Below are 27,426 nucleotides of genomic sequence, written 5' to 3'. Positions count from 1 at the left end.
CGTAGGAGGAAGGAGACGCCATTAGAGGAGGCGCCGAGGCAGCCGTCTTCGCTTGTCTTCGGCTTCCCGGCGCGGGGCTGGGGCTCTTCCCTCCCGCCGACGTTCCCTCGGCCTTGCCAGGCCTCGCGCGGAGGCGGAGTGGAGCCGGCGCCCGGGTCGCAGGGCCGGGCGGAGGGCCTGCTCGCGCGGCCGTAAAGGCGCTGCGGCGGCCGGGAGGCAACGCGATGGCTGCGGGCGGCGGGGGCGGCGGGGCGGCGGCGGGCCGAGCCTACTCGTTCAAGGTGGTGCTGCTGGGGGAAGGCTGCGTGGGGAAGACGTCGCTGGTGCTGCGCTACTGCGAGAACAAGTTCAACGATAAGCACATCACCACTCTGCAGGTGCGCCGGGCGCCAGGGCGCCGCCGGCCCCTCCGCGGCGGACTCGGCGGCCCTGGGCCTCCGGCTGTGGGCTCGCGGGTCTCAGCCTGTCCTGTTCTCTCCTCCGTTGACTGCTTTCCGAACTCGCCCTGGGGACACGCGGGGTCGCAGCAGCCTCTAGACGGAAGGACACGCTGTTGGGCGTCGAGGAGACAGGCCCTGAAAAGTCCCCAGGGGTTCCCAGGTGGCTGCGCGTGTTGGGAGTCCCCACCCGCGGCTAGTTTTTCCCGTTTGATTCGCTTCCGCTTGGGCCCTAGGTGCCCTTCGCTCTACAGTCACGGTGTCAGTCCTTTTTCTTTCTTTCGGAATTAGGAATTTAGCTGCGGATTTGATTTTGCGAGCTAGGTAATTTGTAACTTTAGCGATTACTGATGACTAAGTGTGCAAGTTCCATTTTCTCCTGTCTTCGAGTAACCTGCTGATTGGCAAAGATCTCTGCAGGGTTTTTGAAATGACTGCTTGCTGGTAGGGGTTACGCAGTTTCTTTGCTGCTTGCGTGGGTCTAACTTGTGGGTCCCATAGTCTTCGAGGTCGGTCGACCCACATTCACATGGAAAAGTCATGTGAATACTGGCCAGCATTGGTCCCCAGACTAACAGCGTAGCTGCTGCTGGTGTTTATTTTCTTTACTTGTAGTGTTGGGCCGGCTTTCATCTGTAGTTAGGTTATGGTTACTCGGAAAAGTTTTAAAATGTAATCATTGATTGGAATTGAAGCCAGGCCTTTGAGACCGTTGTTGTCTCTCTGCTCTCCCAAAGAAATCAGTTTGCACGTGTTAGAAGAAAAATAACTAGTGTGACTTGATCAGTTCAGTCAGAAGCAGTAAATTCTAGTGGACTTTTGAGCCTGATTGTCTAGGTTCATATCCCACCTCCATCTGTTTAACTAGCTGTGTGATCTTGGGCGAGTGAATTAACCTGTCTGTGCCTAAGTTTATTCATCTGTTAAAATGGCCATAATAATATCTAGCTCATAGGGTTGTCAGGACAAATATAATAAAAGCACTTAGGACCTGGTCCAGTGCAAGCTCTCCGTCTTTATTATTTCTGCCCCAAATTGCACAATACATCTTAATTAGTGACTGTGTTGTATAAGAACGTGGACACGTGTTGAATGCACAGTCTCCTAATTGTTGTGGTGTTTGATGGTTGATGCTATTATTAAACTACTGAACCTAGAATTTGCAAAGACTGGTTCTGATTCCATTTATGGTTGTATTTTTATTCTGTTTTCACTCCTATGTAAAGCATAATATCTGAAAAAGTGAATGTCAGGAAACTGCATTTTTTTCTTACATCCTTGTACAAGAGCAGTTAAACAATTTTAATAGTTATTGTTAAGTGTTACTTGTGAGATCAAGGAAGTTTGTAGGGTAGATATTTGTGATCATTTGGAACTTTAGAAATTCATTTAGGTAAAGTAGTAACAATAGCTGTCATTTAGTGAGTTCCTAGGATGCTGAGTACTTTTCTTCTTTCTTTTAATTTTTGTAACAGCCTGTGAGGTGGATAGTTTTATTAGCCTCAGTTTACAGGTGAGGAAACAGGCTTAGGTAAGGTGAGAGCACTTTGCTGGCCGTCATATCACCACAAGTCGTCATTATCACAAGTCCTGGTGCCCAAGCTGAAATTTGAACCCGGTCTGACTTCAGTTTTTGAGCAGTTAAGGCACACTGCCTCTGGATATTGGTGAACCACCTGTTAGTGGTTTCCTTCGTGCTGCAGATTTAAGATAAAAGAGAAAACTATTGGAATTGAGCTCTTAATTTTTTTTAAGATAATTTAGCCCATCTACCTGAAAATTACACTTTCAATATATGTTTCAAAACATCTTCGAAGCTAAAAGCAGGCTAAAGATTTTTAAATATCTGAGAGAAAGTGCTGCAGTCTACACAGGAGAGAATGAAGTTATGGTAGATCTCAAGCATATCACAACCATAGCAGTCCTAATTTTAATATTTATACCACTCACCACGAACAGTATCTGGATTATATTACAGAAATGAGGATTTTGATGCATAACCAGTGCATGGAAACAGCTTTATAGATATAATCTCTTTCTTGTAGATCAGTTCATCTCGTCTTTCTTAATTTTTTCAGAGAAATTTGACTTTAGTGTGACCCATAAAACTTCTTGGTATGCTTTTAGTTTCCAAATGGAGAGGAGATCACGTATCAGAACATAGGAGAGGAAGAACGCCCCTTTTTTCTTGTAAACAAAACTACCTACTATCAAAATACTTCATATTTTGTAAAGTACATGCTCATGCATTTCATATTTCAAAGAATTATAGGACTGAGAGGAACCTAAGATAGTTTATGGTTCACTGATTGTCTTTTGTTTAATATTTCAGTCAAGTGATTGTCTACTTTTGTCTGAAATCTTGGAGGTGAGAGGAGCTGATAGAGAAAGTGGAAAACTCACTATGTCCTGAGGTGGCCTGCTTTATTTTTGCACAGATCTAATATCCAATAAATCTTTCTGTATATAAAGCCGAAATCTGTTTCCCTGTAGTTTCCAGTCCTAGTTCTGCCCTCTGAATCTTGATCATTCCTGAAATCCCTTCTGATAGTTGCTGGTGGCTGTCACATCCCTTTGAGTCTTGTCTTCTCTTAGGTAAACAGCTCTGGTTCCTTTAACTGCATCTCCTTTGACATTGTAAATCATTGCACTGTTGTGAGATCTCTTCTTGACACTCACTATTTAATCATTGTCCTCTTTCCTTAAAATGTGATGTCTTGAGCTGTGAAGATGATTCCAAGTGTAGTTTGGACTGAGCACAGTGAAGCGCAGGCTATCACCTGTCCTATTGCCAGTGCTTTCCTAACACTGAAGTGGAAAAGATTCTGTGAGCTTTTCGGGCAGCTGTCACATTGATTAATATTGGGCTTGCTGTCTTAGTCTAGTTTCCTTCAAAGAAAAAGACGTTACGTCCTCAAATTCTTTTTGATTTTGTAGCTTTCTTGTTCCTAATATAGTTGACCCACTAAAGTTGGCTTTGACAGATTTGCTCTAGTGATTAAAACCTGTTAGTGCCCTTTTAAATTTTGATTCTGTAATTCAAGAAACATTGATTGAGCTTCTGTGGGTCAGGCATTTCATTGGGTCCTGGGCATGCAAAGAAGAATAAGGCATGGTCTCTACTATCTGGCTTAGCTCCTCATTTTAACTTTGTCACCTGATGATTTGGTGAAGACTTTGAAAGAAAGGGGAGAGAGAGGGCCATGTCAGAGCTCTGTGGCAGGTCTCACTGTAGTCCAGTGATACATGGCCAGAGGTGTTTTTTTCTTTTAGACATGTAGAATATCAGGGTGGAGTTTCTTCAGACTATGCATGGGCCGTAGTTCTCTTTCCCCTTCAATGAGAAACAGTTATTAATGGGCTGTTGTATATATTAATGATAACAGAATCAGAAAACAGCTTAAGACTGATTGCCATGGGCTACTACCTAGTGGACACAAAGCCTTTAATGAAAATGGGTATTCCAGCATTACAAATGTGACTTTTTTGCCCTAGGTACATCAGTCTTGCCCACAGGGGATACCATGCGATGCTTTGTCAGAGGCAGAGAACAACATAACACTTTGTTTCTGCAGTAGGAGGTCATATGATGTGATAAAAAGGGACAGGACTTTGAAGTTAGACATGAGTTTGAATTTTGGCTCTTTCTTCATAGCCATCTCGCTCTTAACAGTTATTCTAATGTTTGTAAGCTGGCTCTTCATCCATAAAATGGGAAAGTCTCACTCATAGAATTTTTGTGTGGATTAAATAGCTCATATGTAAACCTGCTAGCACAGTGCTAGCACAGTGCCTGGCACATGTTTGTTTAATGAATGTTTGCTGTTGAATGAATAGTGCTTAATTTGTGTTGGTTTCTTTCACGGTAACTCAGTCAAAAAGGTAATGGGGTTAATTTGGCAAGAATTATTTTGAGAACCCATGCTGTCTCTGAAGGATCACCTCATTTTAAAAGTTGCTTATAGATTTTATGTATAATATATATGAATATATTATATATATAGACACACATACATATATTTATTATCCATTCTCGAGTTGTGGCTGGGATTGACGTTTCCGGAAGTTCATTTCTTTTTTGAATGCTGTGACATTTGTCATGCTTTGGTGTTTTAGTACTGCTCCCTTTTTGCAGGTTACTGATAGTTAGGAAGTGATATTGTAGGTAAGCTCACTGAGAGAACTCAACATCCTATACCTGGCCCAGGAAACTTGATCTTATATAGAGTAGCCTAGCTCTCTTATGTAATTTCCTCGCTGATTTGGGGCTTTGATAAACTTGACAGAGACAAGAAAGGCAATTGGAGTGAGGAAGTTACTGCTTTTTCTCTGGAATTTATTAGGGCAGTACTGCTGAGCCTAAGCAATTAAATTCAAGAATTGTTTTTTTCATATTTGTGCTATATCAAACATTGTGCTAACTGGGGAATATCAGGATGAATAAGGTACTTTAATTGTCAGTTAGCTTTCCTGACTTTAAATGTTTGTGCCATTTTGATTTTAACCGTGTCCTGTTTTTCGTATGTCTCTTTATATCAGTGCTCTTGGGTGATCGCTTCCTTTCTTTAGTTATACCCCTTTTTTTCCCTTATTGAAGGTGTTCTAAGATTATGTACTCTAATAAGTCCCTTCTCACACTTTCAACTAATCTCCTATATAAAAAGTAACATTGTTTTTAATCAGAACCCTCAGTCATGTTCTGTTTTAGAATTCTAACTGGATTTCCACCTGTCTGCCTCCTGAAATCTGGAGTAGGTTCCTGTCATTTGATTAGCAAAGTGGTCCTATAAGGTTGGCTGGACAGATAGTATCCTGATAGTTTGGCAAATTAGGAAACTAAGACTTGGATTAAATTTCCCAGGTTCCACAAATGGTAATGGTGTACCATTTTTTTTCTTAAACTAGGTCTACTAACTTTTTTTTCCCCACGTACCTTAACCTCTTGAACAACGCTTGGCGTTCAGGTTCTAGCAGTTAGTTTTACGTTTGGCATCATAGGCTTTGGTCTAGGAATCTTGGTTTCCCTGTTTGTAAGATTAACGTTTTGAATGTCTGAGATATCTTCCAAGTAGTCCTGGAAGCCACGCTGAAGTTGATTCAGCCAATTCATTTACAATGTCTTTGTAAAATACAATAGTTGAAGTCTTTTCCCCCATCAGTATTTTACTAGATACATGTAGGCTGTGGAAACGTGGGTGAGTTTTGTTTTTGTTTTTGATTTTCTTCAGAAAAGAGATTTTCTTCATTGTGGCTTTGAATTCCTAATATACAAGTATTCCATATCTGACTGCCATTTTCTGCTTTGTGTTTTGAGCTGTTCCTCTTTTGACTCTCCTTTTCAAAGTATTTACTTAGGCTCTAAACTGATTATAATCCCTCTTTTTAGAAACTAAGGACAAGAAATATTAAAGTATTCAAACATTCAGCTTAATTTTCTTTATTTTTTATTGAAATATATTTGGCATGCACCATTGTATAAACTTAACATACTCAACATGTTAATTTGTTACAGTCATATGTTGTAATATGATTGCCATTGTAGCAATCCTGCTTAGCTTTCTGATAGCTAATTTTTATAGCCTTGCTACAGGGGACTAGGTTACAGATTAGCTGCCTGAATCCTTTCATGTCTTAAGTCTAGAAGTAGTATTGATGGTTAAATACTTAAGTCTGCGACAATGTTAGTGACTAGCAAAAATAATGGAACTCTTTAGTTATAAACACACATATATTAATGAAAGTCTGTTAAACTTAAAAGGTGTTAGATAAAGACAGGAACGTATTTCTTTAAAATTCAGTTACTCTTCTGCTTTAGGTATTTTGCTTTGCCAACAGTTAGCAAGCACAGCAAGTGATCTGGCTAACAACCAAAAAAATTGATTTAAGTTATGAAAAGACTTCCATTTGGGAGATAGAATTTGTTCCTCTTATATCTCTCCTGTAATTCTATTTTCTTTTTTTAAATAGAGATTTCAAAAAAATTACCACTTTGATTTCAGATAAGATGTTGGGTAAATAAGCATCAAGTACAAATGGCAGATGTCATCTTGAGCTAATAAGATTGTTAATTTTGTAAATACCCCTAAAGTTTGGAGGATGAAATCATTGAAATTAGAAGTAGTAGTGGTACTGTAGCTCAGGGTTTGGAGGAGTAAGGTGGGAAGTGGACCGTTACTTTGCTCCTCATTACTTTGTGCTTACCCGGAGAATATTTTGGGAGATGAGTTGGTCTCCAGGAACATTTAGTGTCCAAGTGGAGGAGTGCCAGGTTAAGAATGTCTGTATGTTCTAGAATAGGCAGCTTTGTGCAATGGAAAAAGCACTGTGGAGTCAGACTTGCTGCCACCCACTGCAGTACCGACTGAGTTGTCTGACCTTGGGTGAATCACTCTCTTTTCTTTAAATCTCAGGTTCGCAACTGTAAAATAGGGTTAATTACCTTTACTTCACAGGGTTGTTAGGAAGACTAAATGAGAAAGCCCAAGCACAGTGCTTGACACACAGTATGTACTATGTTTTTCTTCCTATAGTCCTAAAACATTTGAATTGATATTGTTTAATGCCACTTTTCCCCTTCCCTTTGTAGATTGGGGGTTCTTCGCAGAGATTATGCCAGGGATTTATAAATCCCCTGGGAAAGTGTGTGAAAATTGTTTTTGGTATGTGCATATGAACAGTTTTCTTGCAAGTGAATGGGTTCATAGCTTTCATCACATTCTCAAAGAAGCCCATGATCACTCCCCGCTCCCACTCTCACTACCATGTAACAGAATTAAGAACCACTGCCCCAGAGTATTAGAACTACAAATGGTATCTCAGTAGTCTGGCCAAATTAAGTATGCCTCATAGAGGTGGTTTAAAAAGATAAGACAGATTTCATCCTTTTGATTGTTTGCTGCTATTTTGATGTTGCATGAAATCTTGCAACTTTATTCTCAAATATAATGGTATTTGTTTTTAAGACAGAAGTTTGCTTTTTAAGAAAAATATCTATAAAATATTAAAAACCTAGGATGTATATAAAATGAGACAATTTATATTACAGAAAGAATCTTTCCATAGAGTGGGACTTGAGTTTTTCATTATGAAGAAAGAAAAAAAATGATTTACTGGAGACCCTTTGATAATGTGCTTTACTGGTACATCAAATATTTGATTTAAAGTAATTTGGTTTATAAGAAAACTTGTAGGAGCACATCTCTCACATACATTGAGTTAGACCTGCGTTGATTTACCCAGGCGCATTGTAGATGTATTCATCTGCAGTGACGGTGTTTGCTTGTCTGCTGAGGGCAGCGCTGTGGCTCTCCCTACTCCCTCCACTAGTGAGGTGTTAGCTCACATCTCAGTCTGGGAGCTACTGTAGCAATAGTGGTTCTGAGTCATGTCCACAGCTAGACTGGGTTTCAGATTCCACTCTGTCACTCACTCTGACCTCGGGCAAGATACTTAGCCTTCCTCTGTCTCAGTTTTCACGTCTGTAATATTTGGATAATAATTATGTTAATATTGAAAATCTCGTAGGAGACTACCGATTTTGTTGTAAGTATGAAATATGTAATCTAGTTAACAGAAGACTTATACCCATGAAAAGATAACTTACAATATGTGGCAGTATATGCTGTATATTACAAGATTATGTTCCCTAAAATTCTTCAGGATAGAGAAATTCAAAGTGGGTTGTATGGATGGTATGAGAAAGCTTAAAAATTCAAGGAAGAAGAGTATAGGTTCTGAACTGGACTTGAATAGATGGTATTCAAGACAGAGAACAAAGAATAGACCCAAGTTAGAGGGGAATTTCAAGAACAAACAGAATTGGAGGGAATGTATATAGACCATAGGAGTTAGACGGTAAGTAGAGAAATACCAGAAGCTATCTTAGGAAGATGGATGTGGACAAGTTATGGAGGTCCTTGGATACAAAGATAGGCTTTGAGATTTTTACTTGTAGATTAGGGCTCCCTAACTTTTGTAAAGGAGAAGCTTATGAATGATTTTGTAGAAAGTGCTCAGCATAGTACTTGGCAGAAAGTAAACATTCAATAACTGTTAGTTAGTGTTAGCACCAGCAGTGGAAATGACTGTGTAGTGTTTCATTGAATGGATGGGCTGTATTTGTGTATTTTTTTAAATTGCCTATCGATGGACACTCAAGTTATTTCGTGTTTTTTTTTCCTTATAATCAATGCTGTGATAAGCACTCTTTCCATAAAATTGTTCTGTACATCCGTGGTTCCTTAGAAGAGACTTAACACTGTTCCTTAAACTCACCGTGGGAGGATGGTGGTAAGTTTCAGAAGGAATAGTAGTAAGGAAATGATCAGGCTTTACCAGCTCTAATTCACTCCACTCTGCTGAGAAATCCATACAAAACTTATGACAAAAAGGTTATTATGGTATTAGCTGCCAAAAGGGGTGTAGTTCAAACGTACTTATTAAAAATGTTAACTTATTAGAGAACCCTTCTATGAGATTTTTTTTTTTAAATCATTGAGGCTTTGGGAAGATAATTTGGCCTGTAGACTAGAGTGTGAGGTGAGACCAAAGGAATTTATATTGTGACATCATATGAGACTGGTAGTCATAGAACTCTAGAGGAAGTACGAAGACAAGGCCTGGTAGATTTTTTGGGAATGTGAAATGATAGGGGAGGAAGAATATTCAGTGATGATATTCCTAAGATTTAAACCTCGGTGACTTGGAGAATGTGTTCAAAATACTAAAGTTGGAATGGAAAACCAATCTTGGAGGGAAGATCATTTTAATTTTAAATACGTTTGAAAGGAGAGGCATTTAAATTGACCTATCAAATATTTGGGTAGGATTTAGAATTTGAGTTTCTTTTTGTAGCTTTGATATTGGTTGGGTTGAAATAAATTACACAGCTAATAAGTGGCAAAGCTGAGATTCATATCCCAAGTTCATATTCTTAGCCCTTGTGCTATATAGTAAGTGAGAGAGGTCTTTCAGTAATAATTCACTATCCAGCTTTGTATCTGCTTTACTTTCTGTGCACTTTTTTCTGTTTAGCAACACCTAAATTTGACTGTCCCTGCATAGCTGTGAACTTGGCTTTTCCTTTTTTAAACATGTCAGCTGACTCTATTCTGATTATATTTCCTCTTCAATTACTCTTGATTCTGTTCTCTCTTTTCTATCTTTAGGCCCTTTTTGTTGACTCCAACTTTGTAGTAGCCACCTGTCTCCCAGGTCTAGTCCTGTCCTTTCCACTTCAGCCTCCCCTCCTATCCCAGAGTCATTCTCTTAAAATATATATCTTATACTTGCTCAGTGCTTAAAAATCCTTCTGGTTCTCCATTGTCAACAGTATTTTTTCTTAACACTTACTCCTTAGGATGAATTAGCTATTTCTCTAGGGAAAAAGAGGTTGAATAAATTTGGGAAATGTGTGTATAAATGCAGTTAGACAGCCTTCCTTTTGGCATAACCTTAGTCTGATTAGTGCACTCTGAACGTACAAAGAAGATACAGAGTAACATGCAGCATTTCCCAAATATACCTGACTGTAGTATACTTTAAAAAAAAAAATGGGTGTCTAGTGTCTTGGAATAGGTTTTATTAAGACCCATGAGGTAAAGCCCATATATCTAGACATGGAATTCTAGGACTTTTTTTTATTCATTCAGCCTTTGCCTATCTTTGTAGTCTCATTTCTGGCACTGATCATACCAATTTGGAGTTCCCCATGGGGCTAGGGGGTTATGTGTTTCAGGCCTCAGTAGCTTCACCCATCTGTCCAGGAAAACCCCTACTATTTCCTAAAGGGGAGATCATCACCTTCTTTCTAAAGCCGCCTTTGTCTCGTCTAGTCAGGCTTCACGCTTCCTTTCTCATCACTCTCCTTACAGTATACTGGGCAAGACCTTCTGTTTTAACAGTTATCGCATGGTACTGTAATTCTCTTTACATTTTTGATCCACAATAGATTATAAGCTCCTTGAAGGGTGGAACCGTTTGCTTTCATTTCTGTGATATTATTACCTAGGACAATTGTTGGTTATCGTCTGAATAATTATAAAATAATTGCAGGAACATTTTAGATAATATTGGTATTCATGCAGTTAAGTAAACTACCAGTAAACATTTATTTCATCTTAGAAATCTCTTAGAATCTTTCTATAATGAGTAGGTAAGGTGGCATCAAATTAAAGGCTCTTAAGAAAAATTTTTATGGGGGAAAAAACTAAGAAAAAGTATTTACCAGTTTTTCTTTGTATTTTTTATAACTTGCATTTATAAAACAAAGTATCTTTTTCTTATATTAGAATATAAATAATGTTCTGTTTTCGGTGAAAATCATGTTTGGTCATTAATAAGTACTCAGTGATTACTTTTTCTCCCAGATAACCTGAATTTCATATTGAGATGATTTCTTCATCTGTACTTACTAGGGTAAGAAACGTATTTTTGTATGAAACATTGTTTAATGTATATCTCTCTTTTCTTAGGCATCATTTTTAACAAAGAAGTTAAATATTGGTGGGAAAAGAGTAAATCTTGCCATATGGGTAAGTTAATCTTTTCAGCTTTGTGAGTGGAGGCCTTTACCTGTTCTTGGTACTGTAATAACTAATTGGCTCAAGAAATAGGAATTTTTTTCTGGATTTTTTTTTTTTTAGGTAACTGAATGTTAGCCAAAACTTTTTTAGTAAACATTTCTTCTAAAATCTGGTGAAGAATTTTATCTTGAATATAATTGTATACATGAATATTGCTATCATAACTTTTCAACTGGGGAAGGGTCAACTCAGAGAGATTCCACACAGAGAAGTAACAATGTGGGTGGACAGCCTGCCTGGCCTTTTTTCCCCCTGTGTCTCCATGTTCCTACCTTCCAAGGGTGGCTGATGGAGAGTAGGGGAAGGGTAATGCAGTAGGGTAGCTGTTGGCAGGTGGTCCTAGTGCATGCTCTCTTTCCTTGTCCCCTCCCTCTCTGGGGAGCCTAAATTTAGGGCAAGGCCTGTTCCTGGCTTATAATGCCATCTTCGCCATTCTGACCCTCTAGCAACTGAACTGGTTTTTTAATGGGGGTAGGAAGATTACTGAGGATGAGGAGGGTTGGGAGGGGAGAAGTAATCTGTGTATAGCAGTAAAACATTAAATATTTGTTATAATTCGACTTTTAAAAAATTTTTGTGACCTGTTGTGTTTCTTTTAACAGTGTTTTGAAGTTTTCTGTAACTTCATGCCCACTTTTCAGTTAATCAAAAAGTTCAGTGTAGTTGGCAATAACAGGTGTATTTTTTTTTCTGATCTAATAGGTGTTTCTTACTTTATTTAGGATACAGCAGGTCAAGAGAGATTCCATGCATTGGGTCCAATTTACTACAGAGATTCAAATGGAGCTATTTTAGTTTATGATATAACAGATGAAGATTCTTTTCAGAAGGTATTCTATTTACTTATGGGTAGATGACTTATAGAAGAACAGACCTGATTTTTCAAGTCTCTATTAACATGCCTTTGTTTAGTAATGTGATTAGTCTTGGTTTTAAAGATAAAGTATAATTTGTGCATAAATGGTGACCACTCATGTGTTTTAATGGAGCATTTAGTTCATGTTAACAATATGAATTTCAGTTATTAATAGTTTATTACATGGCATTCTCAGATGCTAGGAAAGGGAAATAATCTGAAGTAAAGCTTCAGAAAAATATAGGGCCTTTTTTTCTCCCTGTTAAAAAAAAATCAAATACATTTTTTTGGTTCCATGCACACCAGCGACCTGAAAACTTGGTGTGACTGCACAGGCTGGCTCCCTAGTTGTGAAGAGGAAAAAGAAGCACTAAATGAAGTTTAAGCTCTTTCCCCTCACTAAATATCCTGGAAGATATAATAGAAATTTTAAAAGGACAGTCTAGATGGTGGTTATTTTAAAGCTTTTTCATTTTTTTTCACGCCTCTGTAAACATACACCACAATATAGGATTTTTAAAGTTGTTTGGGACCAAAAATGAGTTACTGTTAAACTTACGTTTGAATTATTTTCACATTCAGGATGGTGACTGATTACTGATTTGACCTTTCCTCTTGGAATAAATTGGTCAGGGGTGTGTAACTAGGGTGGTAATTTCCAAGGCAGAAGCTTTTCTTGCCTTGAGTTACAGGTTTCTTGTTGAAATGGCTTGCCCTTTTAGTTTTTTTTCTTTTAATTTATTTCCCAGTGTTTAACTGATGAAGCAGATGTACAAGTTAGCCTTTGGATTATTAATGACATGTGGAAAAACCTAATTCAAGGAGTAGAAAAATAAAACGATAGGTAGCTTGAAGATTTAATGATCTTTTTAAAAGTTATTTTGGGGCCACTATTTGGTGCTATTTGCTATACCTTCGTGCCTTTTGGCATAAGAAGAAATGGTTTAAGTAATTTACAGGTTAAGAGAAGGTTGAGTCTTTTAAGTTGAAAAGTTACCAGTTGTCTCTTGCTACATAACAAAACTCCCAAAACTTACTGACTTAAAACAATGATTTGTTATTTCCTCTGATTTTGTGGGTTAACTGGGCAGGTCCTCTGCTCCATGTGGTGTCAGTGGAGTCACTCGTGCAGCTGCATTGAACTGGGAGTTTGGCTGGGCCAGGGCCATTCAAGAAGGCCTGGTTCTCCTCTGTATGGCCTCTTAATCCATCTGGTGTCTCATCCGCTGATAACTCTCTCCACATGCTCCCCTTGTTCCGTATTCTAGCCTAAGCTTCTTAAATAACCACTGCATCCCAAGAGTGTATCTGCCAGGCCTTCTTAAGGCTTAGGTTTGCAACTGGCATAGTGTTACTTCTGCCACATTCTCTCAGTCAAAGCAAGTTACAAGGCTAGCTCAGATTCAGAGGGAGGGGAAATAGACTCTACCTCTTGATAGGAAGATTGCCAAAGAATTTGTGACCATCTTTAACTCACCACAGACTGTCTGGGGGTAATGAATAGGATGCCTGCAGAGGGTGATCTGATTGCAGATGAATAAATTTTTTTAAAAAATTGGTTTGACTTAGTAGGTTGTAATATATATGTATAGGGAGTAGATTAATAGATAATTGGATTCTGGCATGTTTCCTTTGAAGTGATCAGGATGTACGTTTTATACCAGTAGTGTCAAGTTTTTCTTATGTGATATCAACTAGGGGAGGAAGTGAAATGCTTTTCTGAAGACTTATGTGAATGAAACAAAAGATGGTGCTATACTGAGAAAACTGGTTTAGTACTATTATAAAGATAAGGTGGTATGCTAATTACCTTTGCTTTTGTAAAGATTTTGGGTTTACAGAGCATAGGAGTGTGGAACTGTTAGATTTGTACTGTAGGACCAGAGGCACAGTAAGTGCTTACCACATATCTGATGTAATTTTTGTAATTTATAGATGTGTGCATTTTTTTTAGGAAGGAGTAGAAGTTCTGTCTCATTTGATTACATACAGATTAAATTCCGTTACAAAAAATGTAAGGAGGTATCCAAGTTCGTTCTTTATCCTATTTTATTGTAATCAATGTATTTGAAATCATGAGTTCAAAATATTAGTTTACTTAATTCCAGTTTACTGCTAACTGTGCCTAGTGCTATGCTTCATCCATAGTGAAGAGTCATTTTGTTACTGGAGTCATTGTACACCACTCTTTCTCCACCAGGGGGTGGCAATGTCTGGAGACATCTTTGGTTGTCACAACTGGAGGGTGGTACTGTTATCTAGTGGGTAGGAGGCCAGGGATGCTAATAAACATCATGCATTGCACAGGACAGTCTCTCACAACAAAGAATTATCTGAGCCCAAATATTAGTGGTGAAGAGGTTGAAAAAACATGTCATACACTAAAGGGTGAAAACTTATTTTGCCACTCTTTTTTTTTTTTTTTTTTTTTTTTAAAAGATTTTATTTTTTCCTTTTTCTTCCCAAAGCCCCCCGGTACATAGTTGTGTATTCTTCTTTGTGGGTTCTTCTAGTTGTGGCATGTGGGACGCTGCCTCAGCGTGGTCTGATGAGCAGTGCCATGTCCGCGCCCAGGATTCGAACTAACGAAACACTGGGCCGCCTGCAGCGGAGCGCGCGAACTTAACCACTCGGCCACGGGGCCAGCCCCTTGCCACTCTTTTTTTGGTGCCCATAAACATTTTTTTTTCCTTTAACTGTATGACACAGAAGCTCTTAATGCCCTCTATTTCAGAACCACTTGGGGTACAAAAGCTTTTAAACCAATGTGTTTGTCAGTCCAAAGTGATTCTATATAAGTATCTATTCTCAGAGGCTGGAGATGACATGCTTTTGCTGTGGTGAATAGCTTTGCTTGGATCTATGGAAGATTTATGAAAACTTGCAGTTAGAGGTGCTTCTTTTATACCTGTATGTAGATATGGAGAGAAGTTGTTTCATTGAATGTTTTTATGTGTGTGGTTTGCACTATAATCTGGCAATAAATGATCCTACAGTGAATCTTTCCTAGTAATAACTAAATATATGGGCTCTTAGACAGAATTCTGAGGTATTTTGAAATGTTGAGTTTTAGGATGTTGTTATGGTAGTCATTTTAACAGGACTTGTTTTAATATTTACTCTTTTGTATACACAGGTTAAAAACTGGGTCAAAGAATTACGGAAAATGTTGGGAAATGAAATCTGTTTATGTATAGTTGGTAAGCATCATTACTTTTTAAAAATGTCCTTTTTTTCCTTAATGATTGATTAAAGAACGGTAAATAAGTAATTCTCATTTTAAAGTTATATGAGAAAAGAAGAAGAATGGCATTTTAATATTTTAGGATTTAGGATTTGGAAGTGATCTTTCAGGAGGTTCAAGCTTCTGTACTTCAATGACTGCTTTGGGGAGCAAGTGGGAAGCTAAACACATAGGACTTCAAGTCCTCCAGCCTGGCTTCAATTTGACTTTTAGTATTTCACCGTTAAGACTTTGTGTAGGAAAAAAAGAGCTCAGAAACTATTTTAAAATAGAATTAATACCAATGACTTAAGCTAGTGTTCTTGTTCTATACACTTTACGCATTTTTGAGTTAGGGACAAATTTGATTCCAGGGATTTAAGTAGATCATGACAATAAGGTGGAGAGATATTCTTAATGGGTGAAATAAAGGAGCTCTAGAACTCACTCTTGGACTTCTGGAATTTCTCTTTGGTTCCCTTTTTCTTTAGATTATTATTTCTGTGATATACCAACTAATTATTGAGCTGTAAAGTGTATCAGACACTGTGCTGTGTAATCAGTAGACATTATCTTATGTAATCCTCATAACTCTACAAGGGCTTTATATGGCAGGCCGAGCCCTGGAGATAGTTAATAACTTGCCCAACATCAGGCAGCCATCAGAGATCAGATTCGAATTGTGGTCATTCTGACTCCTGTGCTTATGTTATTAATCCGTATGATGAACAGCCTCATGCTGTTTTCTCTCTTCCTTTCTACGTGACCGATAGAGTAAAAATGGCCTAGGAGAAGCCAGGGTAGTTTTAGTGGAGGATGTAGAATGGAATGGCAGCATGGGCAAATTCTGCTTTCAACCTTAAGAATTTTCTTTTTGTAACTTGAGTTTACGTTTCTTTCATTTTGTCACCATTAGATTGGTAAACTTCACTGTTCCAGATCAGAGTGCCTGTCTGGGCGAAGCAGCCAAGGAGATGATCTGACCTGCTTTTTATAGTCTAGATGTTAGGCTGGATGACCAGGATATTTCAGACTAGAGCACCAGAGTAGCAGTTTGGGGGAGTTTGGGGCCAAAGCTGCAGCTAGTCGTTAGTGAGTTTGGCCTGACTTTGTCTGGTGTATGGGACTTATGGGGGGTGGAAGTGGCCAGTCAGTGAATGACTGCAGGTTTGTTTATTTGGGTTTCTGGTTATCTCAGAAGTGAGGAAGAAATGACTAGTATGTACTTAAGAAAGTCAAAAAAGCTTCAAGAGCTTGTTACTTGACCAAGGTTACCAATAACATTTTTTAAAAATTAGCCAGGTAAATAAGTTTATGAATAATTAATTTACACTGTGTTCTCTTCATTTTATAAGAAAGTTTAGGAATATTGGATCTGGTAGCTTACTGCCCCAAGTAGAGTCAGATATTCCTCATTTAATGTTAAATAATGTTTATTAAAGATTAGTGTAAAGTATAAAAAGCTCTCACTCTCTTTTTTCTGTTGACAAGTGTGACATGGAATTTTAGTTGTAATTCAGAGCTGGACGAATTTTGAGAGCCCATTTACCACACAAGAAAAATTGCACCAAGTTCACACATCTGTGAACCAGCAGCATAGAAGACCCCTGTGCTGCTGTCTCGTCCCGACGCTGCCCGCTGACCTCCCTTACCAGCCCCCTCCAAACACGATCTTGAGTTTTTACTGCATGGTCTGGTTTTGTTTCAAATATTATGTTAATAGAATCATACAGTATGAACTCTTGTGTCTGGTTTTTTGGCTTTACATTTTGGCAAGATTCCTCTCTGTTCTTGTATAGAGTTATAGTTCATTTTATTCTTTTTGCTGTCTAATATTTTATTCTGTGAATATTCCACAGTTTATTCTTTTGCTATTGGTGGACACTTACATTATTTTTTCCACCTATTGTTTTCATCCTATTTTCTGTGGTAGTTCAGTGTTTATTCTCTCTTCTGTTTTATTGCTAACTTCAAAATAATTATAGTACCTCACAGGATTGTGGTGAAGATTTAAATAATGATTTGGAAAACACTTGGCATACAGAAGGCATTTGACAAGTATTTGTTCCTTTCCCTTTACATAACACAGCTCTTCAAACATTTGAAGCCTACTTGGGTGGTTCACCTAAAGTTGTATATTCTCTAGATCTTCAACTGTTTTTCATTTGGCCTAACTTGTAGACACTGTCATCATCCTGATTATTTTTTCCTATGTTTGTTTCAGTGTATCAATGTATCCCCTGCGCTTGAAATGAACACTAGAACCCAGCCGTTGTTGAGCCATTGTATGTTTAACATGGCTCTCTTTTTTTAAAATCTTCACATTGTCCTTCTACCAACATTCCCTAAGATTGTATACACCTCAGCAGCCATGTCAACTCAGTGTCTCCTTTACATAGATTATAGTTAACGAAAATGAATTTCTTTTTTATAAGTATTGCTCTTCTGTTGGGCTTTTCCCATCTTGTTCTTATATAATTATTTAAACCTAAGTGTAGGAATTTAAGCTTGTCATATGCTTTTGAATCTTTATGTTTGATATGTAATCTACTAGCTTTTTTATGTGTGAATTAGATACTGAACCTTCTAGGTCCTATCTAAGCCACTGATACTGTGTTAATAGAAAACCCTATACTTCACTAGCAGGGACTTTTCCCTCAACATTTAGTTAATCCATTGGTCAGCCACTGTTGGTTGTGGTTGCTCTACTTGATAGTATTTTGCTTCTAGTCTCTCCTTAACGTTGGTATGTTTGTTAAACAAATATATATTATTAATAGTTACCATAAGGGGCCAGCCCAGTGGCATAGTGGTTAATAAGTTCACACACTCTGCTTTGGTGGCCCAGGGTTCATGGGTTCTGGTTCTGATCCTGGGCACGGACCTACACACTGTGCATCAAGCCATGCTGAGGCAGCATCCTGCATACATAAGAGAGGAAGATTGGCACAGATGTAGCCCAGGGCCAATCTTACTCAGCAAAAAGAGGAAGATTAGCACAGATATTAGCTCAGGGCCAATCTTAGTAAAGGAGGAAGATTGGCAACAGATGTTAGCTCAGAGCCAATCTTCCTTTCAAAAAATAAAAAAATAATAATTACCATTTATTGAGTGCCAGGTACTGTTATAAGAACTATACATTTATTATTTAAGCCTCCTGACAACACTGCAAAAAGGTTTTGTTGCCATTTCCATTTTACACATGAGAAAATGGGCTTAGAGAGCTTGCTATTTCCCAAAGTACATAGCTAATTAGAGGTAGACCTGGGATTTTAACACAAGTCTGTCTGCTTCTTCAAACCCATATTCTTAGCCAACGCTACATATTGCTTACTGTGTTGCAGGCTTTGGGAATAGTATAGTGAATAAGTTAACAAAATAGATATGATCCTTGTCTTCCCAGAGCTTATCTTTTAGGGAAAAAGAGAAAAGCAAGTTACTATTATATATTATAAATGTTATGAAGAGGGAAGTGCAGAGAGCTGTGATAGCACAGAAGCAAACCTAACTAGATTTAGGGGTTTTTAGGGGGAGGGAAGATTTCCTAGAGTGTTAGATTAACTGAGTTAGCTCGATGAAGCCAGGAGGATGGTGGTAGAAAAGTATGTTACATACCATGGGCTTCAATTCTCATACCATTATTGATTTTCCATTTGCTCATTCGTTTGTGATGAATATGGCTGATATTAATAACTACTCTTTATTGAGCAGTTACTAGATGCTAGGCCTTTTACGTGTATCATATTTTCACATCAACCCTGCAAAGGTTGTTAGCTACATTGTACAAAGTGAGGCTAAGTTACAGCCCAAGTTTTATCAGATTTAAAAGCCTTTTGAAAGCTTCTTTTCACTACACCACACACCATCCAGTCTGAGCAAAATATCTGCTCTTGGCATGGCCATATTCCTTTCATGTTCCTAATTCAAATATGTATTTTAGAGAAGATAGTTTTTACTATTCTTGGGAGGGTGGGTTTTTCCCTCCCTCTCCAATAGCCTCAGCCAATTTTTATTTTTTCTAAACTTTATAGTACTATACTTTCAAGTAAATGCTTACTTTGGTGGTTTTCTGAGGTTTTAAACCTATTAGGAAGAAGCTGCACAGTAGTATTGAAGCAGATGCCAGCCTCAAAGCCTTAATCCTTTTGCTGTCTTGCTTTTAAAAGAATATAGGAGCTAAAGAGGTTTTGAGCTTTGGAAAGATGTCAGTCACAGGCAGTTTTCTGTGACTTAGTCTATGCTATCAATCTATTATGAACACTGATTGTTCAAAGAAATAGTAGTTATTTAGTAGAGGGATCTTTTTTGTGTTGTTTAAAAAAGATTATTAGAATAGTTAGCTATTTTAATAACTGTGTTTATTAAAGGTAGTTAAGTTAATACTCAGCCATAAAAAGGGATAAAATCATCCCATTCACAACAACATGGATGGACCTTGAGGGTATTAGTTAAGTGAAATAAGCCAGATAAAGAAAGACAATCTCTGTATGACTCCATTCATGTGGAAGTTAAACACGTGGACAAAGAGAACAGCTTACTGATTACCAGGAGAAAGGCGGGGTTGGGGCTGGGCACAAAGGGTGAAGTGGTGCACCTACAATATGACTGACAAATAATAATGTACAACCGAAATTTCACAAGGTTGTAAACGATCATAATCTCAATAAAAAGAAAAAAATGATATAGGACTATGTGAAAAAAATCTTATAAAAAAACAAAATCTGAATAAATTCTAACACCATAAAAAAAGGTAGTTAAAATGTTGTTAAATAGTAAAGCAGTAAAGTAATTGTCTGCTTCCCCTATCCTCATTTTTTTTTGATAGATGTTGATAATTCTGGTGGAGGAAAAGAGGCATTAAAGATCTTGAAAAACAACTCATGTGGTATTGGCTGATTGAAGCAAAAGTCTGTTCTGTGTAGGAGACTCCTGTTGGACATGTTTAGAGTGGCAGAATCTTGTGCCTCTGTTTGTTGGAGCCGCCGGCCACTAGGTGGTGCTTTTTGCTTTCTTCATAGCATGAAATAACTTGTCTTTCCTCTGGTGATGTTGGATACATTGGCTGTAATATTTACAAAATTAAAAATTGTATTGACAAAATGTAATGTAGGAAATCAGAACTAATATGAGTCTTCTTGCTGAGGATGACTGTTCAAAGCAGGAAGAGCTCATTCCTGAGTTCGTTGGTGCAAACTGAGCTTTAGTAGAGTCTGCTTCCCTGCCTCTCATCTTTAGGCTATGGGATCCGGTAGTTACTTGTAGCTGTTCATAATTAGATGCTCAGAATTTTTGAGGTCCTCCATATACAAAACTTCTGGGCTTGTATTTTTCAGTTCTAAGCATTGCATCTTTCACTGGGTGCTCACTTCAGGGCTTTATCTGAAATTGTCTTCTAGACTAAGGTCTCAAGAAAAAATGAGTTTATTTATGAGATTTCTTTTCCCCCCATAGGTCGTAACAGAAGAAATGAAAATATTTGTCTGAAGTGTCTTTTCTTAGGGTATTTCTCCCCTTTCCTTTCTGTTATTTGTTTTACTTTTAGCACTCTGTGTCCAGCCAACTCACCTTGACCTCTGCCCTGATTCCATAAGGAATCTGCATTTTGCACTGTCTCGTTTTTTTTTTCTGGTGGCATTTTAGAATAATCTCAGTTTGGTTCCATTGTTTAAGGAGAGCTAAGCTTACTTTCAATAATTTTAAATCTGCATCATGTGCATATATTAGGTTTTTTCATGTTTTTAAAACAGTACAGTTTTCTCTTCTGTAGTAGTGAAGTGCATTTTAATGCTTTCTTTAACCAGTTCATATCATCCAGGACACCAAAATACTTGTAGGATCCTAGAGACTAGCCTAATAGATTTTTGTGAACAGTAAGCTATCCTTGCTTAATTATCGACTGGTTTTAAGTTGATTGGGGACCATTTACACTTGGCTAAGAATCATAGGTTTATCCTTAGTGAATCTTAGTCCCTGTTATACCCTAAAGCAAAGAATAGTGCCCATCTCTTTGGAAAAGTTGTTTTCTCTGACAGAGGCTGCAGCTTCAGGAGGGGTATGCATTGAGCTATTTGAGGGAGGTTGAGGCATTCACCTTGACTTGACAGTCTTTTTTTTGAAAATTGACTCTGAGCTAACATCTGTTGCCAATCTTCTCTTTTTTCTTTTTCTTCTCCCCAAAGCCCCCCCAGTACATAGTTATATATTCTAGTTGTAGGTCCTTCTGGTTGTGCTATGTGGGACGCCGCCTTGGCATGGCCTGATGAGCAGTGCTAGGTTCACCCCTGGATCCGACCCACAAAACCTTGGGTCACCGAAGCCAAGCATGCGAACTTAACCACTTGGCCTCAGGGTCGGCCCCTACCTTGACAGTTTTGATCAATCCTCATATCAGAGGGGTTTAACTTTACAGTTTCAGGACATTTAGAAGCCTCATAGGTATTTTTATTATTTCTCCAGGTGATTAAAATGGCGATTGTAATATTTAGAATTGTCTTAATTTTACTATAAAAATGAATCAATATTAAAGATTGGTATTTACTTTTTCAAATTAGGTAATAAGATAGATTTGGAAAAGGAGAGACATGTTTCCATTCAAGAAGCAGAATCGTGAGTGTTACCCCCTTCCCCAGTCCCTCTACGGGAGAAGCCTTGCTCTTGGGCCGGGTGCTTTTCCGTTTAAGTGCCCTCTCGAGACAGAACTGTGGGATTCAGTGAAGCAGGTGTACATGGGTCATTTCTGGACTTTTGGCAATATTTAAAGATACTCCACTCTCACTCTCCTTTTGATTTCAGTAAAAAATATGAGTGATGCAAAAGAAAACTATCATGGTTGAATAGCCAGTGAGTCACAAAAACTTGTAAAGTATTTGGGTTCCAAAGTGACTTAGAAAAATGTCTTGTTATACTTGCGTTCTTATGTAAAATTTGGTTCGATGTATAGAGATGTTAAATAGCTACATAGTCTTTAATTTTACTAAACCTGAGTTAATTAGTAATGTCACTAAAATTGCCACTGTAAAGAAAGTTCAAATAGCAGTCATGACAAAAACATGAAAAAACATTTTTTTTACATCAATCCCTTCTTTTTTAAGGTATGCAGAATCTGTGGGAGCAAAGCATTATCATACTTCAGCCAAACAGAACAAAGGAATTGAGGAACTCTTTCTTGACCTTTGTAAAAGTAGGTATATTCAGATTTAGTATGTTTAGAAATGGCTCTTTTTAAAATATTGGTAGTGTTTCTAAAGTGATATTTTACAGTCTCCATTAATGACCACATTGATGATTTGTCACATCTACCAGTACTATTATTTAATATTTTTTCTTTAACTTATTTTTTAAAGCTTGAATACCTACTTTAGCCCTATTTTAAGCAGTAATGCTGTGAAATCATATGTGTGCTATGTGCTAAATACATATTAAAATAATGCCTAACTATTAAAATTAAAAAGGCAGGGGGAATATACAGGTTGAAACAGATTTGAGATGTAATAGCCTGTTGCAGTGGTTTTTTGGATCCTGATTTGACAAACTAGTGAAAAAGAACATTCATGAAACAGTTGAGATTATATGAACACTCACTGGATATTTGATGCTATTAAGAAAGCATAGTAAATTTTTTTAGGTGTGGTTATGCTTTTAAACAGAGTACTTATTTTTTAAAAAAAGTTCTTGTAGAGATCATATTAAAATAATTTATGAATAAAATTATGTGTCTGGGATTTGATTCAAAATAATGGTAGGGATGTTTGCCAAGTATGGATGAAATTGTATGATGGACATATTTTCATTATGCTATTCTTTCTACCTTTAGATATATTTGAAATTTTTTATTTTAGAAAGAAAGGAAAATTTTTATATACTGCTTGAAAGTCATTTCTCATATCACCAAGAGAATGCATATGATACTTAGGAAAACCCTGGTTTGCAGAATAATGGATTGAAATGATTTTGTCAAATATATTCCTTGAATTTATGGACCTCAGATCTCTTTTGAGAATTTGATGAAACTATGATTTTTCTCTCTAAAAAAATGTATATATATACAAACTTTGGAGTAAATTTCGGTTTTATGAAAACATGGAGGTCATTCTTAATTCTTGAGTAATTCTCTAAGTGAGGTCCCCTGATCAGCAGCATCAGCATCATTTGAGTGTGTTGAAGTGCAAATTCTTGGGCCCTGCCCTAAACCTGCTAAATCAAGATCTCTGGAGATGCTGCCCAGAACCTTTTTTTTTTAACAATTCCTGCATATGATTCTGAAGCAAACTAAAATTTGAGAACCACTGCTGTACCTATATTGATCACCTGGGGATCTTGTTAAAATGCAGATTTTGATATAATTGGTCTGGTGTAGGCCTGAGCTTCTTGTTTCTAATAGGCACTCAAGTGGTGATGATGCTGGTCCTCAGACATACATTGAGCACCAAGGTTCTATACCAGTGGCTTATAAATATTGTAAATCTCACATTTTTATTAAAAACTTTTGAGTATTCCTCATGTTTACTAAAAATTACAGAACATATACAAGTACTAATAAATTTTGTACATTATAAAACATGCATAAAAATAGAAATTTTGAAAGGTTGAAGAAAAATAAGTAGAAATTAGAATTTGTAATATTTTCTAATTTCATCTCAGCATGTTGTCCTGCCTGCTTCAATTTGGAAACCATTGTTCAGGAGCAGTCTCTGGACCCAAGTTTAAGAATCCTTGTTCTGTTGGGGTTTTTTTTAATTTTTTTTTTTAATTTATTTTTTCCTTCTTCTCCCCAAAGCTCCCCAGTACACTAGTACATAGTTGTATATTCCAGTTGTAGGTCCTTCTGGTTTCACTCTGTGGGACACTGCCTCAGCCTGGCCTGATGAGTGGTGCTGGGTCCGCTCCCAGGATCTGAATCGGCAAAACCCTGGGCCACTGGAGCAGAGTGTGTGGGAACTTAACCACTCAGCCATGGGGCGGTGTCCCCCCTTGTTCTGTTTTATGGATTCCCTCTTGTTTGCTTGTCTTTGCAGATATGTGTTTTGCAAATATTTGCCCCTAGTCTGTGTCTTGTATTTTCAGTTTTCTTAACTGTGTCTCTCAAATAATAGTTCTAAATTTTGATGAGGTCTGGTTTATCAATTTTTCTTTATGATTTGTTTTTTGTGTCTTATATGAGAAATCTTTGCCTAACTCCAAATGACAAAGATTTCTCCTACAGAGATTTTTCTCCTATTTTCATTTAGAAATTTTATGTTTTACATGTAGGTCTGTAATGCATTTTTTTGTTAATTTTTGCGTATAGTGAGAGGTGTAGGTCAAGGTGTATTTTTTACATGTCAATGTCCAGTTCCAGTACTGTTTCTCGAAAAGATCCTTCCTTCTTCATTGAATAACCTTAGCATATATGTCAGAAATCAAGCGACTGTATATGTGGGGGTCTATTTCTGGACTCTGTTCCATTGATCTCTATATTTTTCCTTTCACCAATATCTCACTGTCTTTATTAGAGTAATTTTCTACCATATCTTTAAAATCAGATGAAGTGAGTCCTCCAGCTTTGTTCTTCCTCCATCATCTTAAACTTTCATTCTTTCAAATATCATTTGCTTAAAAAGTACACATTGCTGGTTGAAAAATAAATTCTGTACCCTAAGTATCACTTGTACTTGGAACAAGTTGAACTTCTTTAACATATTTCTAAGTATATTTGGAAAATCTTAAGGATTATACTTGTATACAGTCATTTATTTATTTTCTTATTTTTTATTTATTTATTTTTTAATTTTTTCTTCTCCCCAAAGCCCCCCAGTACATAGTTGTGTGTTTTAGTTGTGGGTCCTTGTAGCTGTGGCATGTGGGACCCCGCCTCAGCATGGCTTGATGAGCCATTCTAGGTCCGTGCCCAGGATCCAAACTGGGGAAACCCGGGGCCGCCAAAGCAGAGTGCAGAAACTTAACCACTTGGCCACTGGGCCGGCCCCCAGTCATTTGTTTAGAGCAGAAAGTTTTTTTTCCTCTATTGTTGTCACTGTGGCTATTATACAGCTGGACGAATATAAAACTGTAGCACGGTACTAATTTTTTTAACTTGCAGGGAAAGCTATTTAGTGAGCTGACAAAATGTTTATTATATTTTGTTTCCTTGATTGAAAGTCAGAAATGGCTATCATGGTGGTGTACTGAAATTACAGAAAGAGAAAACTCAAAGATTTAGTCCTAAATAATTTCTGCTTTCTCCCTCTCCTAGGAATGATAGAAACAGCGCAAGTGGATGAGAGGGCAAAAGGCAATGGCTCCAGTCAGCCAGGAGCTGCAAGGCGAGGTGTACAGATTATCGATGATGAGCCTCAAGCCCAGAGTGGTGGCGGAGGGTGCTGTTCTTCTGGATAACTGTTCACACCTAAGAAATTTAAAACAAACTGTGGATCATTGCCCTCAACATGAAGACTGCCATATTCCAAGTCACATTATTTTACCAATGGAATTATAGAATTAACAGTATTTTAAATTACATTTATAACACTGCAGAGACCTTAAGTGCTAAACATAGTGGAGTTTGTGACCAGAGAATTGGCATTTTCTACAAATGTTAACAAAGCAATTACCAATGGCCTTTTTACATATTTTTTCTTTAATAAGGAATAGTGTGCATGTGGAAAAGACCTACTTAAAGCCTTCATTTATATTCTTTTAAATCAAATCTTTATTTAATAACTTATATATGTTATTGGAATGGTATACATTTTTGCAGCCCTTTGCATTTTGTGGTAATTTGAATTGTATCACTTCTAAACAGCAAACTGTTTTTGTTTTTGTTTTTTTTTTATTAGCAGATACCCGAAGTACTATTTTTGCAGGGTTTGCACAGGCCCCTAACTGTCTACTACTTTGGTATAATCTGTATACATCCTGTATGCTGAGCTGGTAAAATAACATTGTAAATTACGTATTAAATATTTTATTTGCTTTTACAGGCACAAGGTGCAAAAATATATACAGTAGTCTCATTGATGACTGTAAAGTGAATTAACATTTGGCAATAATGCCTAAGCTTTTTGTCTGATATAAACATCATAGCTCCCCTTCACTACTTTTGTCTTGACTTGAAAGTGGTGTGTTTAAATTTTCACATATACTTTACTTGAATTATTGCTGTTACATTTTTTCATTTCTTGCCTCTTATTATAAGTCCATCTGATGATTGAACAACAGCATTTGCCTTTTGGTTTGTGGGTTTTTTTATTTTTTGGATAAAAGAGACGACTTCTGCCAATTTTCCTTAGAATGGTTAACTTAACTTAGAAGTGTTTGAGTGGAGTATGCTGAGTTTCACTTCTGCGATGGCTTTAGTTTTCTCTTAGGCTTTATTTATGTGAGATGGGCTCACTAGTGTGAGAAGAAAGGAAGAGGTCCCAAATAGTAACCACTGACCAAGACTCATTTATGAGGCATGCTAGTGGTAGTAGAAGACAGCACTTTTAGATCCTTTGTGAGCAAGTTGTATTGGTTCATTGCTTGCCAGAGATGAACACAGAAAGTTTTGTTTGATTTTATAAGAGATATCCTTCTGAGTTTCTGTGAAGGGAAACATTTCGTGTAATGCAGTTGAAGTGAACACTGGAAAGATTTACTATAAAATTATATTCTTGTATACTTTGTAAATTAGTCTCTCATTAGGTTTTTTTTTTCCTTAAGTATAAGACTGAACTTAAATTTGTTAATTTTAATAGAATCAGGCACTGCTCACAGAAGGAACACAAATTGTGGAAATTAACCTAAGTTGTTCTTGTTTTAATATATATATTTTTCCATTTCTGTCATGCTTGGAAAACTAGTAAATGTTTGTCTAAGATAAAATGGAATGGTCCCTGGATTTACTTCTTTTAAGAAGCGTTAGTATGCAATAAAGTTGTTAGCATGAACAATTAAGAGGCTATGAAGAGGTTATAGTTACTAAAGCAGTACTACCATATTTTTAAGCTAAATTTTCCTAAATGGAGTAGAAGTTGAATGAATTGATGCCTTGATGTTATGATGTTAGAATTTTAACTTAATATTAAGTGTTCTGTGAGCCCTCACTTTATCCTATTTAATTATCGCCCTTGCCGAACTCAACACACTGACCCCTCTGTTATGTGTGTTTGGGGAAGGGGAGTGGGAGGAGCAGGGAGATAAGCTGAAATTGTCTTCTTTTGTGGGATGACTGTGCTGTGCAGTCTCTCAGTTTCCTGTGAAGTTAATGTTTATACAGGAGGTGGAGGGAGGCAGGGGAGTCATGAGGACAGAATCAGGAAAAACTGCTTTCACCCTCCTGGTTCCTTTGGAGATAGTAAAGAAACCCTT

The 27,426-nt window shown here is 37.4% G+C and overlaps 1 protein-coding gene across 1 annotated transcript; it reads left to right on the top strand.

Annotated features, from left to right (window-relative positions):
• On the top strand, positions 1 to 27,008 carry RAB21 (RAB21, member RAS oncogene family). Its single transcript, XM_046646191.1, has 7 exons — positions 1 to 377; positions 10,910 to 10,969; positions 11,743 to 11,850; positions 15,013 to 15,076; positions 21,651 to 21,705; positions 22,191 to 22,279; positions 25,331 to 27,008. Exons 1-7 carry the CDS (start codon positions 225 to 227, stop codon positions 25,471 to 25,473), a joined length of 672 nt encoding a protein of 223 aa, XP_046502147.1. The 5' UTR covers positions 1 to 224; the 3' UTR covers positions 25,474 to 27,008.
• Positions 27,009 to 27,426: the final 418 nt, after the last annotated feature.

Source organism: Equus quagga, chromosome 19 (assembly GCF_021613505.1).
Source record: "Equus quagga isolate Etosha38 chromosome 19, UCLA_HA_Equagga_1.0, whole genome shotgun sequence".
Lineage (NCBI taxonomy): Eukaryota > Metazoa > Chordata > Mammalia > Perissodactyla > Equidae > Equus > Equus quagga.
The sequence above is the reverse complement of the archived record's forward strand: the minus strand, read 5'-3'. Positions and strand labels throughout refer to the sequence as shown.